The sequence below is a fragment of the Alosa alosa genome, chromosome 14 (assembly GCF_017589495.1).
Source record: "Alosa alosa isolate M-15738 ecotype Scorff River chromosome 14, AALO_Geno_1.1, whole genome shotgun sequence".
Classification (NCBI taxonomy): domain Eukaryota; kingdom Metazoa; phylum Chordata; class Actinopteri; order Clupeiformes; family Clupeidae; genus Alosa; species Alosa alosa.
In genome coordinates this window covers 14,350,581-14,363,645 of record NC_063202.1, presented here as the reverse complement: position 1 = coordinate 14,363,645, position 13,065 = coordinate 14,350,581, and the positions used below count along the sequence as shown (strand labels likewise).

Here is a 13,065-nt window from a genome sequence, read left to right as displayed (position 1 = left end):
ATGCTCTGACCATGTGTGTGTGTAGGAATTGACTGTGACGTATGCTGACCATCTGAGAAAATACCACACACACACACACACCCTCTCAGATATGCTAAGGTGTTAACTTCATGAAATAAACACACACACACAGAACACCTCACAACACACACACACACACTCGCTCAGACATGTTCTGTCCCTGTGTGTGTAGGAGTTGAGTGCGGCGTATGCGGAGCACCTGGTGGAGCGTTCCCAGGCCGAAATGGCCGGCTTGTTGCTATGGCGATGTGGCGAGCTGGCGCGTGCGCTTCAGGCCTTTGTGGGTGGGGCTAGTTGGAGACACGCCCTCTCAGTAGCCATGCAGATGCCCCTCCCTCCTGACCAGCTGGCTTTACTTGCCCGAGACCTGGCAGGTGTGTGTGTGTGTGTGTGTGTGTGTGTGTGTGTGTGTGCTAGCTAGTTGATCATTTAATATTCAGTGGACAGACAGAAAATGTCAGTGTTTGGTAGCACCCTGTCACCACTGTAGCATTGGTGCTACTGATACTGGAGATAGACCCGTTATAAAATGTGTGTTGTTTTATGTTTATGTATGTGTGTGTTTTCAGATAAGTTACTGGAGCAGAGGAGGTATACAGAGGCATCTGTGTTGTTGGAGCAGTACGCCAAGGTTTGACAATCAGCCTAAATTCACACAGACACACACACACATGCACAAACCGCATGTATATATTTTTGTATAGTAAAGCAGTTGTCATTTTTGGTTGACAGTGTGTGTGTGTGTGTGTGTGTGTGTGTGTGTGTGTGTGTGTGTGTGTGTGTGTGTGTGTGTGTGTGTGTGTGTATTTCAGGATTGTGAGGAGGCCATATCTGCTCTCATCACTGGTGCAGCGTGGGAAGAGGCCCTCAGACTGGTCAGTCTTTCTCTTTCTCTGTCTCTTTTCTCTCTTTCTCTTTCCCCTCCATCACTCTCTCTATCACCCCCCCCTTCTTCCCTCAATCTCATCGGTACTGTCCTGGTCTGTGTGTCTTACATCTACTAGATGGTGTGTACTCCTGTTGTATGGCACCTGTTGTATGGTGTGTCTAATTGCTGTTTCCTCCTCAGGTGCATCTTTATAACAGACAAGACATCATAGAGACCAACCTTAAACCTGCTTTACTAGAAGGTACAGGCTCCTGTGTGTGTGTGTGTGTGTGTGGGGGTTTAACTTATCCAACTTAACTTGGATAAGTGAATAGTAGTAGTTTGTAGTCTATAATGTGTGTACGTCTGTAATGTCTTTATATGTGTGTGTGTGTGTGTGTGTGTGTGTGTGTGTGTGGGGGGTTAACTTATCCAACTTAACTTGGATAAGTGAATAGTAGTAGTTTGTAGTCTATAATGTGTGTACGTCTGTAATGTCTTTATATGTGTGTGTGTGTGTGTGTAGCTTATACCACACAGGTGTCATTCCTGGAGTCTCAGAAGGCCTTGTTTTCACGCCATCAAACACGACTCGCTGTGGTCAGAGAAGAGAAGGAGAAAGCCAGACAAGAGATGCTGGGTATATGCGCGCGCACACACACACACACACACACACACACACACACACACACACACACACACACACACACACACACACACCCTGCAATTTAGTTTCCCTGACTTCCACATTTTAACTGCCATTTCAAAAGACATAATGAACTGAGGAACATTCTTAACCCCCACCTCCTCCTCCCTTCCTCTCCCTCTCCCTCCCCCCTCTCTCTCTCTCTCTCTTTCTCTCTCTCTCTCCTCCTCCCCCTCCTCTCTCTCTCTTTCTCTCTCTCTCTCCTCCTCCCCCACCTCTCTCTCTCTCTCTCTCTCCTCCTCCCCCACCTCTCTCTCTTTCTCTCTCTCTCCTCCTCCCCCTCCTCTCTCTCCTCTCTCTTTCTCTCCTTCCCCTCCTCTCTCTCTCTATCTCTCTCTCTCTCTCTCTCTCTCTCTCTCTCTCTCTCTCCTCCTCTCTTTCCTCCTTCTCCTCCTCCCCTCCTCTCTCATAGGTTTGACATTCCAAAAAAAATAATAATAATTGTAGCCTAGCTGGCTGCTGAGACCTGGCCTACCACTTGAGGAACACAGCATGAGCACATATGGAGAAAACAAACATGCTAAATATATATATATATATATATATATATATATATATATATATATATATATATATATAATTACATTGTAACAATTTAACAATTATATAGTCCTTATGAAATCCAATGCAGCACGGTTGTCTTGAAATATATAAAAAGACAGTGTATATAGCAGTTGAAAAACATTCGGGCTTAGCCCATAGAGTCTGGTTGCTGCTCACTTTTGAGAAATTAATCCATCGCCTCTAGCCTCATTTGCGCCACATTGATTGAATATTTTGTACAATCATATTTTGTCAATTAAAGAATGTAATGATCTGTTGCCATCTTGACATTTCTGTTTGCTATTAAAAACTAACTATATAGCCTAGTGCTGTGCTTGTGGAACGTTAAACCTCCGGCGCCTCAAGAGTGCTGCTGGCATGCGAGCCACCTAGCAGAGTGGAGTTTTAAATAACAAGATGCATCGGTTCATGTACCTATGCTTAGCTTAAGGAGACCGAGTCATTGAAAACTCAAATTCGATTCTAGAAAGGCAAAGTAAGTAAACTCCAAACTGTAGGCTATTGAGTGCAGGACAGACCTAAATCATAGCGAAAACCCCAAGAATCAAATGGAAGCGTCCTGCATGCCTCGTCAGGTTGGCCGTCGCTTTCGATGTGAAGGATCGTAAGAGAAGAATACCTGACTGTTCCCATCATCAACCGCAGCCCGTTCCTTATATTGTTGTTTTGTGTTATTTAAATTATTTTTAAAATATCTGGTCATGCCAGACGTATTTCACTAATTTTTGAAATAATGCAATTACCCGTTTCCACAAGAGGGGGCAGTGCTCCCCCTGCCCCCCCACTAACTCCACGTATGTTCTCTCTCTGTCTCTCTCTCTCCCACAGATGAGGGTGATTGTGGAGATGTGGAGCTCTACTCAGAGGCCAGCAGTGTTATGAGTGGCAGTCACGTGGGCTCCAGATACACACACAGCAACTCGCGCATCTCAGCGTAAGCGCACACACACACACACACACACACACACACACACACACAGCAACTCCTGCATATCAGAGTAAGAATGCACATACATTTAATACTCTGTACATGATAAAGCATTCTTAATCTGTTGTGTGTGTGCATTTCTGTGTGCTTGCAGGCGGTCCTCTAAGAATCGGCGTAAGGCCGAGGGGAAAAAGTTTAGCCTGAAGGAGGGGAGTCCCTTTGAGGAGACGGCGCTACTGCACGCACTCACACACATCACACACACAGTCGACAAGATGAGAGGTAAGACATGTCAAGGTGAGACATTCATTTACTTGTACACATGTGCGAGCGAACGATTGTCGTGGGAGGTTGACAGGTTTTAGGATGTCTGAATGTGTGTATCAGAGAGAAAGTGTGTGAGAGTGTTCGCTCGTGTATGTATAAAATGCATACATGCGCGTGTGTTTGAAAGATTGTGTGTGTGTGCGTCTGTATATGCTTTATATAATGCTTTGTGTTTTTCAGAGGAGATCCAGGGACTATTGAAGGCTCTGGTGTTGTTCCAGTATGATGACCAGGCGGGGACACTACAGCGCAACTATAGCCAGCTACTCACTCTCATGGAGAGCAACATCCCTCTCATCTGGATCCCAAACAACACACAGACACTGGTGAGAACACACACCACACCTACTTATTCTCATGGAGAGTAACATCCCTCTCATCTGGATCTAGGCAACACCCAGACACTGGTGAGACCGCACACACACACACACACACCTGAAATGTAAACTAAGACAGAGACCCTCTTTGTGTGCGTGTGTGTTTGTGCATGTGTAGGTGACGGGACCCACTTCCACAGCCAACAGCATCACAGCCTCCTTCCAACAGCAGAGAGTGCCCCCTACAGCTCAACAAGGTCAGTGCAGCTAAGCATCACCTGCAGCAGAAAAGTGTGTGTATCATCAGTGTGTGTGTGTCAATCATTGTTTTGTCTCTCTCCATACAGACACTGAGGCCTTCACTCCTCCTAAGATGAGAACCTCTGTGAAGTGGAAGCTGTGTGTCCTAGACTGATGTGTGTGTGTGTGTGTGTGTGTGTGTGTGAGAGTGCAGAGGAGTGAATGCGCGTGTGTGAGTGTGCATGTGTGTATTTACAAAATAAGTGTGTAACCATATCAAATGTACAAATAAAATAGGTCTTAAAATGAATCTTTGGTGAGTTCAGCTTGTCTTTCCTTTCTCTAAAACACTCACACACACCTTTGTAACTTTGTTTTTGAAAAGTGCTATATAAGTTAAGATTATTATTATTATTATTATTATTATTATTATTACACACATAATTTCATCCATTGTGCGGTCAGCATCAGTCTTCATCATAACATGCAGTGCCAATGGTGTTTAGGATGTTTACTCATGTCATATGTTCACACAAATCCCCGGTAGACCGCGTTTGGGCCTTTCTCCAGATACTCGGTCCTGCGCATCCACAGTGACTGGAACGTGGACAGGGCCGCGAGGATGGAACCTCCGAGCCACACCGCATGTTTGCGAGTGTCTGTGGCCACCACGCGCACCCCACCACCGGGAACCACGCGGTCTAGCTCTCTCTGCATTCGCTCTGGCATCCCGCGGAAGAGTGTGGACCCGCCGCACAGCAACACGTTCTGGCGCAGCACGCGTTTGAGGCTGATGTCGCACATGTTCAGGCTGTTCATTACGAGCGTGTGCAGCCCGGGCTCCCGCGAGTCCAACGCTCTAGGCTGGAAGAGCGCCTCGGGGCAGATGAACCGCTCGCGTCCGAGTTGGATGCGCTGGCCGTCTGGCAGCACGTGCTCGACGTGACTCTCACCTTTGAGGAGTTCCATGTCCAGGTCGGGAGCGACGTAACAACATTTCACCTTAATGTCTTCTGTGGCGGCTGCAGAATCTTCAGCTATCTCTATCCCAGAGTCCCGCAACAGCGCGCGCAAATACCGATCCAAGCTGCTTCCTGAGTAGTCCACCCGACAGGTATTACTGGGTAGATAAAAGCCCTCGTGAACCGGTGTCGCGTAGGAGCATCCCTCGCCGCTCTCCACGACCAGCCCTGAGGTTTGACCACAAGAGTACATGGAGAGCACCGACTGGTTTTCTACGTACAGGGCGGGAACGCAAAAAGTTTCGAACATGACCTCCGCGAGCTTTTCCCGGTTTGTGAGGGGACTCAGGGGAGGATCCGAGAGCAAAACGGCGTGCCTCTCCGGCGGAGTGTTCAGCTCGCGGAATGCGCGCTCCCACATCCACTCCATAGCATCCCAGTCCGTGATGATCCCGTTGCGCACGGGGAACACTGCGGGAGCGTCCACTCCCGTGGCCGCCCCTACGAAACTCGACCTGGGGCACGCGGAGGAGCCGTGGCGCGTCATTTTCACCCTACTCGGAATGACATACGACGGGGCAGGGTCTCCCGCAAGGCCCGCTCTGACAGAGCCGCTCCCGACATCAAAGACCACGGCCCTCGTGGACTTCATCCCTGCACTGGCAGATGGCTCAACCCCTTCCCGGTGATTCGTGTCTAGCGCATTGAGGCATTCTTGCGCCTGACAACAGACTGTATTATGACGCAGGCAACTACAAGCGAAAGTCAGAGTTGACAGAAGAGCTGAGTAGTCTCTGTCAAACACACACTCACTCATCTACATGGTGATATAACCTGGTGCTTAGCCATGCCATTTTTGTTAATATAACAACCAGAGGCGCAAAAAGTGGGCATGCGCTATATGCGGCGCATCACCGTGGGGGCGCCAAAGCGATGGTAAAAAAAAAAAAAGGCTAATAATAATAATAATAATAATATATTTGGTATATTCTATATGTAGTTACTGTTGTAGGTTTCTAAATCATTTCTGCATTTCCTCAATGTTTAATAACAGTTTAGAGGACTAATAGGCAAGAGTAATAGGCAAGAGTAGGCGCCCTATCTCATAAGATTCCATCATAGAATTTTGACATAGAAAAGGGAGTGGGGGCGCTGTGAGCGCTGAGTGAGCAGGTAGCCTACGAGTAGTGAGTTTTTTTGTCTATTGAAAAAAGATGGATAACGCATAAAAGCTGTCGGGTCGGGGGCTAAAACTAGAGAAAGAAAGGGAAAATGAGATGGCATGTCAGGATGGGATGCGACAGCAGTTAAATAAGTGGATGGTGAAAAGCAACAGGTAGGATTTAAAGTGTGACGTCTGTGCTTGGAGGCACATGTTTCATGTTACCAGACTAACTAGCGTTTGAAATATAACCTATTCCATTAAGCTAGCTAGGTGGCTACCATGCTCATACTGAACATTTAATGGCAAACTGCAAACAGAAATGTCACGCTAGCAATTCTCATTACATGTTTCCATTTCCTAACAATCCTAATATAGTATCGTGCTGTCAATGTGGCAAACAAAGGCTAGAGTTGGATCAGCCTTATCCTTTGTGAGCAACAGCTGGTAAAAGGACGTTATGAGAACCGTTTAGACTCGCTTAAAGTGACAACCGAAGTATTGTTAAATGGCGCATTAAGTTGAAATTGGTAGAATTTCTTAAAAAATAAGTGATAATAACCTATTCGTGTAAATTATTGGCCTTTTGTTTTACTTGTTTTTTTTTTTGTGTTACCCTTCAAAAAATGGGTAGCTGCGCCCCTGATGACAACACTGGTGATGGTCATCCTTGCAACTTGGTAACAGTTGTTAATGTGGATTTCAGGCTGTGTGCCTTCAGTTTATTCTCTGGTGTGAGACATGACACACACACACACACACACAGCTAAGAACCAATACAAGAGCCCTCAGTGGTCAAGTGCCATATTATGCTCATCTGAAAAAGTTGCATATTCTTTCATTAATCACTCCATCCTTCAGCAGTCCCAGTTTTGACTTTCTCTGTTGTCTGACTGGGTGTCCTCTGTTTGACTAAACACATTTGTGGACACACTCCATTTCAGAGACTAAAAAGAGTTTTAATGACAGACGACAAATCCAAAAGACACGAATCAAAGACAACTTTCACTGAGTATCAACAAAACAAAAGTAATACAATAAAAAAAGTGTTTGGTACCAGGTACACCTGTCAAAACCATAGCACTAAATAAAAAAGTGAATTTACAAGAAACACACCATAACAACCCCCCCACCCCCCATACTGGTTTCCATGGCGCACTCTCAGACACAGCGCTTGATCAAGGCTTCCATAGTTTCAGGAGGCCGTCTTCACTGTAGGTGGCAATGAGGTTCTGATGTGGGTGGTGGGCAATGCCAATGACATCCTTCTCATGGACCTACACACAGACACACAGTTAGTCATTTCTACCTCTTTTCAGCTGAGCAAGCACACTGCACCACATTCTTCCATAGCAATGTCTCTCCAGTGTGCCAGTGACACTACAGAAACAGTAGTGTGTGTGTGTGTGTGTGTGTGTGTACCGCAAGGGTTCTTCGGTTTGCTGATGACTACTGCAGTAGTGTGTGTGTGTACGTACCGTGAGGGTTCTCTCCAGTTTGCCTGTGACTGTGCTGAAACAGTAGAGCACAAAGTCTTCTCCCACGCAGTAGATCCACTCTCCCCTCGGAGACAGAGAGCAGCACACAAAATCACCTCCCTCACGCTTACCTGAGCTGAAACTACGCACAATCTATACACACACACACACACACACACTACACGAGAGAGACAGGAGAGACAGGATTAACACAACAAATGAGAGTTGCGATGAATTCAAATGACTGACAGACAGTGTGTGTGTGTGTGTGTGTGTGTAAGTAAGAGTTACCTGGCCTTGCATGTTCATAATGACCACGGTGTTGGAGCGATTGCACACAACAAAGTGCTCTGGGTTCTTGGGCAGCTGGAGAACATTGTTGACAGTGATGTCGGTTCCAGCAGACGTTCCTAATGACTTGAAGGTGTTTGAGCATTCTGTAGTCTTCACATTCCAAATCTACACACACACACACACAGTCAGCATTTCTATTGATTATGGCACCCTTCCTGGCTTCTTTTTCTTCATCTGGTGGTCTGCATCCTCCCCTGAGACTTCCAACAACATCCAGACGCGCACAGACACACACACACACCTGTTCCCAAACACCTTGTGTGAGTGTGTGTATTAGGGCTGTCTCTTTAGATATCAATATCGATATTAAAATCGAACCAACCAACACGTGTTACGGAAATAAACAGAGAAAATCAGTTAACATATGTGCCCCATTTAATGTTTATTTGACAATTCTGAAAGTGCAGTGAGCATTGCGAAAGTTAAAATAATAATTAAAAATGATTAAGCAGAGGAAATAGCCCATGCTTTAATAAAGATTAAATCACAGGCCTGGCTGATAATGTTTTGAAAAAATGGAGGGCAACGACAATGAACCCTTCATTTTTCATTAAAGTGACAGCCCTTAGTGTGCATATGAGCATGCATGTGAACAAGCGTGTGTGAGTCTGAGAAAGTGTGTGTACCTTCACGGTGCCATCTGATGATGCGCTGATGATGTGGTGTCCGTCAGGGGTGAAGGTCGCCTCGTTTACAAAGGACGCATGGCCTCGGAACTCTTTCAGAAGTTTACCTGACTTTAACCCATGGATCCTGACACACACACACACCACACATATTAGTCTTAAAGACAATAATTTGCAATAATGAAAGTGGTCTGGTGTATACCTGTGTGTACTTGATGGTCTCAGTGATGGGTGTGTGTGGCTAATATTCTGACAGTGTGTGAGTATGTGTGTGTGTCTGTGTATACCTGATGATGTGAGTATGTGTGTGTGTGTGTGTACATGTACGTGATGGTGCGTGCATGCATATGCGTGTGTGTGCGTGTACCTGATGGTCTGGTCGAAGGATGCGCTGAGAATCTGGCTGCTGTCCTTGCAGAAGCTGATGCAGGTCACTCCTTTGCTGTGAGCGCGCTCAAACCGCCTCAGGCACTGACCACTCTGGATCTTCCAAACCTGTAGGTCAACACAGCCCACCATCAGCCACACAAGACAGGAGTGTGTGTCTGTGTTCTTCATCTTGCTGTCCTGAGCGTCTATGGCTAGTATCTCGGTGTGAGTATGGAGTGTGTTGTGCCAGTGTGTGACAGTGTGAGTGTGGTGTGTGAGACCTGGATCTTGCCGTCCTGAGCTCTTGTGGTGAGCATCTGTGTGTGTGTGTAACCTTGATGTTGCCGTCCTGAGCTCTTGTGGTGAGCATCTGTGTGTGCGTGTGTGTGTGTGTGTGTAACCTTGATGTTGCCATCCTGAGCTCCTGTGGCGAGCATCCCTCTCTCTCTCTCTCTCTCTGTGTTTGTGTGTGTGTCTGTATCCTTGATCTTGTCGTTCTAAGCTCCTGTGGCCAGCATCTTTCTCTTTCTCTCTCTCTGTGTGTGTGTGTGTGTGTGTGTGTGTGTGTGTGTGTGTGTGTGTGTGTGTGTGTGTGTGTGTGTGTGTGTGTGTGACCTTGATCTTGCCGTCCTGAGCTCCTGTGGCCAGCATCTCTGTGTCTCTGCTAAAGCACATGCAGAGCACTGCATCGTCCATCATCATGAAGTTATCCTGAGCCTGGTACTTCAGATCCTACACACACACACACACATACACAGGTCTGTTTAGAAAGTCATCTTTTAAACACAAACACACACACCTTTACAAGAGGAACATTACAGTTTTTACAGTCAGTGCACTCTATGCACAAACACAGTTTGATACAGATGTACAGGGGTATCACCACAAACAGCTGTTTTTGATGAGAAAGGCATTCAAGTGAGAGCTATGGAAGTGAATCAGGTATTCAGGATTCAGAAGTGACCTGCATATGGATCCGGAGTGGTGGAACGTTCATTGTGTGTGTGTGTCTACAGAACACATCTTACTGATTGTGTGTGAGTTGTGTGCATGCGTGTACAGAATAAACACACCTTTCTGATTGTGTGTGAGTTGTGTGCATGCGTGTACAGAATAAACACACCTTTCTGATTGTGTGTATGTCGTGTGTATGTGTCTGAGGAACACACCTTTCTGATCTTGCCAGTGGTGAAGTTCCACACCTCAATGAATCCATCCACAGACCCGGTCACCAGGTACTGACCATCAGGAGAGAACCGAGAGCACTCCACGTGCGACTTCTGTCCAAACTGCGCACACAAAAGCATACAATCACACCAGTTAAAATGAATACATATTGTGTCTACATAGAGCAGCTCACGTATTCTGTGTGTGTGTGGTATGTGTGTGTGTGTGTGTTACCTTGATGTGCCTGCTGAGTTGTGTGGGGAATCTCTCGTCTTCCACGTCTTTGACGGCAGCTTTGCCTCTGAACAGATCGATGGTCATACCAGGAGGAAGCAGACCCTGATGCTGCTGCCACTTCAGAGACTGGAGAGAGAAAGAGAGAGAGATTGGGGGACAGAAAGGAGAGGGAGAGAAGGAGAGAAAGATAAAAGGAGGGAGAGAGAAGGTGAAACACAATGAGGCACAAACCAGAGAGAGAAGGGGTGTATTGTATGCCTGTGTGTGTGTGTGTGTGTGTACCTGGGCCAGTAGAGCCATCAAACGTGAGGGAGGCACCACGCTGACTTCCCCAGCCAGAGCCTGGGCAATAGCCGCCCTCCTCTTCTCCTTACTGCTGCCATCGGGATACGCCTGCACACATGCACACACACAAACAATCAAACACACACATGCATGGTATGCAATAATATTCACATACAAGCTGTTTTGAATTACTAAAAACACTGGGTAACACTTTACTTGACAGTATCGACATAAGAGTGACACTTAATAACAGAAGCGTTATGTCATAAACGTTTACACTGAATGTCCTACGCAGGGATGTCATAAAACCAAGGTCATGTCACAGGAGGAGAGTGCAGGCAAGATCAGGTGAACTTGATTAGGTGTGTGAGGGTGGGCATGCGTAGGTGTGTGTGCGTGTGTGTCTCACCTCATGTGGGTCGATGTAGGACCTGGCCAGCAGGTTCTCTAGGTAGATGTACTTCTCTCAGGTGTTTGTGTGTGTGTGTGTGTGTGTGTGTGCGTGTGTACGTGCGTTCATCTCACCTCTCGGGGGTCGAAGTAGGACCTGGCCAGCAGGTTCTCCAGGTGGATGTACCTCTCGGGCTGGGTCTGCTTCAGCATGATCATGGGGTCGGTCTGGCGCAGAAGGGAACGTGCCGCACCCAGCTCTCTCAACTCAATCAACTCCAGCACCACCTAGTTTCACACACATCAGACATTTTACATTACACACACACAGCTCTCTCAACTCAATCAACTCCACCACCATCTACACACACACACACACGCCATATCGGCGACCGATATATTATTGGCTGATAAAATAAATGAAAGCATTAAAATATTATTGTTCCAATAACGGAATTTCAGCCGATAATAACATAACGTATCTATCGGTCACAACAAACAGACCATTTTGGTTATCGTCATCAGCCCTAAAATTCCATATCAGTACATCTGTAACACACACGTTACATTATACATTACACACACACCCAGCTCTCTCAACTCAATCAACTCCAGCACCACCTAGAAACACACACATTACACAAGGGTATTAGAGACACGCACCTGCTCGTAGAGGTCTATGAGAGTTTTGTCGGGTAGCTTGAGTGACTGGATGGCCTGCAGCACGGTGTCCCAGTGGCCGCTGTTGATGTCCGCCACAAAGCTCTCAATACTGTCCACGGTGTTCAACGACACGGTGGTCTCCTCAACCAGCGTTGCCAGCGTGCGGTGGAGACTGTTCTCCTTCAGGTACTGCATGATCAGACGGATCACACTACACATACGCATGTACACAGAGAGAGAAAGAGGGGGGGGGGGGGTGTCATTATTGGTACATAGGCAATAACAAACTTTACCTGGTGTTACATTTATTAATCATTTCTACAGACATTACTTAGGCACCTAATGTTAGCCTTAATTGATTTGCTCCATGCATTATCTCTTACACATTACACTAGGGACTGAGCGCTCAACTAAGGTAACAGGACGACATGCATCTACAAATCAATGTTACAAGGAGCCAGCCCACGTAATATTATCGTGACAGTCATGAACATTAACATACTTTTGACCGATCTTGACCTAAATTGCACAAAATAAGCTGAGTACTAGCATGCTAACAACTTGATATAGGACACAGCCCCAGCTAGGGGGGAGAAACAGCTAATGTGAGCGCCATGGTAAAACCAGAAAAGAGGTTACAGCGACCAAAGTGAAGTGAAACATTCACTGAATACTACCACGAAGCCATTTTAGTTAACCAGTCAGTATAACATTGGCTAGCCATCATAGATGTTAGGCTACAACCAATTTAGCTATGCTAAAGTTGAGTCGACGTAAGCAGAGTGCAGCTCCCGGGTCATAAGTTCATAAACATCGTTCTTTTCAAGAGATATCGGTGCACTAATCATAGGAGCCACACCAAATGTATACAATATGTACTCACTCGGCGGATTCAATCTCCAAAGACATGATTTAGCCTGTAAAAAAATTCACAACGAATCCTGCTGAATCTTTTACTGTCTATGGTTTTGAACACGCAGTAGAGGAGGAAGGAACAACAAAACGTATTCTATGATAATACAGAGGTCCTTTCTTCGCACGTGCGCCACCAGCTGGCCAGGAGGGATACGTAGTTTACAAATACAACCCCGTGCTTGCCTGACTCACTAGGCGCACAGAGAGTTTTAAAATTAGTATAGAAATGGGCTATGAAATGGGGTTTTAAAATATCCATTGCTGAAACAAAGTATGTGGTCTTTAGCTGAACTAGGAAGAAATGGGAAGGTTATCTAACATTATTATATGAGTCTGTATTAGCTTTAAATATCTGAGATGATATGGGTTGATATAGTTAAGTTAAGTTTTGTTTTAAATATTATGGTGTTTGACTTATGGGGAGGTTTTCTTGGGGAGCAGATAAGAGTACTCTTTTACTTACTCTACTCATTACTTAGTTTAAGC

General features: G+C 46.0%; 3 protein-coding genes across 3 annotated transcripts in view; 1 reads left to right on the top strand and 2 right to left on the bottom strand.

Moving 5' to 3' along the window:
- elp1 (elongator acetyltransferase complex subunit 1) overlaps positions 1-4,278 on the top strand; it is a 16,306-nt gene extending 12,028 nt beyond the window's left edge. Inside the window, exons 29-38 of the mRNA XM_048263227.1 lie at positions 194-395; positions 591-652; positions 834-896; positions 1,091-1,151; positions 1,416-1,529; positions 2,988-3,093; positions 3,242-3,369; positions 3,595-3,740; positions 3,910-3,988; positions 4,079-4,278. Coding sequence (XP_048119184.1) covers positions 194-395; positions 591-652; positions 834-896; positions 1,091-1,151; positions 1,416-1,529; positions 2,988-3,093; positions 3,242-3,369; positions 3,595-3,740; positions 3,910-3,988; positions 4,079-4,146 — 1,029 coding nt within the window. The 3' untranslated portion in view covers positions 4,147-4,278. The remainder of the gene's footprint in view (positions 1-193; positions 396-590; positions 653-833; positions 897-1,090; positions 1,152-1,415; positions 1,530-2,987; positions 3,094-3,241; positions 3,370-3,594; positions 3,741-3,909; positions 3,989-4,078) is intronic.
- Positions 4,279-4,467: 189 nt separating this feature from the next.
- Positions 4,468-5,672, bottom strand: LOC125307314 (actin-like protein 7A). The gene has a single exon (XM_048263228.1). The coding sequence runs from the start codon at positions 5,583-5,585 to the stop codon at positions 4,500-4,502; it is 1,086 nt and encodes a 361-aa protein (XP_048119185.1). The 5' UTR covers positions 5,586-5,672; the 3' UTR covers positions 4,468-4,499.
- Positions 5,673-7,033: 1,361 nt separating this feature from the next.
- On the bottom strand, positions 7,034-12,665 carry smu1a (SMU1 DNA replication regulator and spliceosomal factor a). Its single transcript, XM_048262873.1, has 12 exons — positions 12,548-12,665; positions 11,665-11,875; positions 11,137-11,289; positions 10,609-10,719; positions 10,324-10,452; positions 10,092-10,211; positions 9,538-9,654; positions 8,921-9,048; positions 8,554-8,680; positions 7,865-8,032; positions 7,574-7,726; positions 7,034-7,372 (listed from the first exon to the last, which is right to left on the bottom strand). Exons 1-12 carry the CDS (start codon positions 12,571-12,573, stop codon positions 7,274-7,276), a joined length of 1,542 nt encoding a protein of 513 aa, XP_048118830.1. The 5' UTR covers positions 12,574-12,665; the 3' UTR covers positions 7,034-7,273.
- Positions 12,666-13,065: the final 400 nt, after the last annotated feature.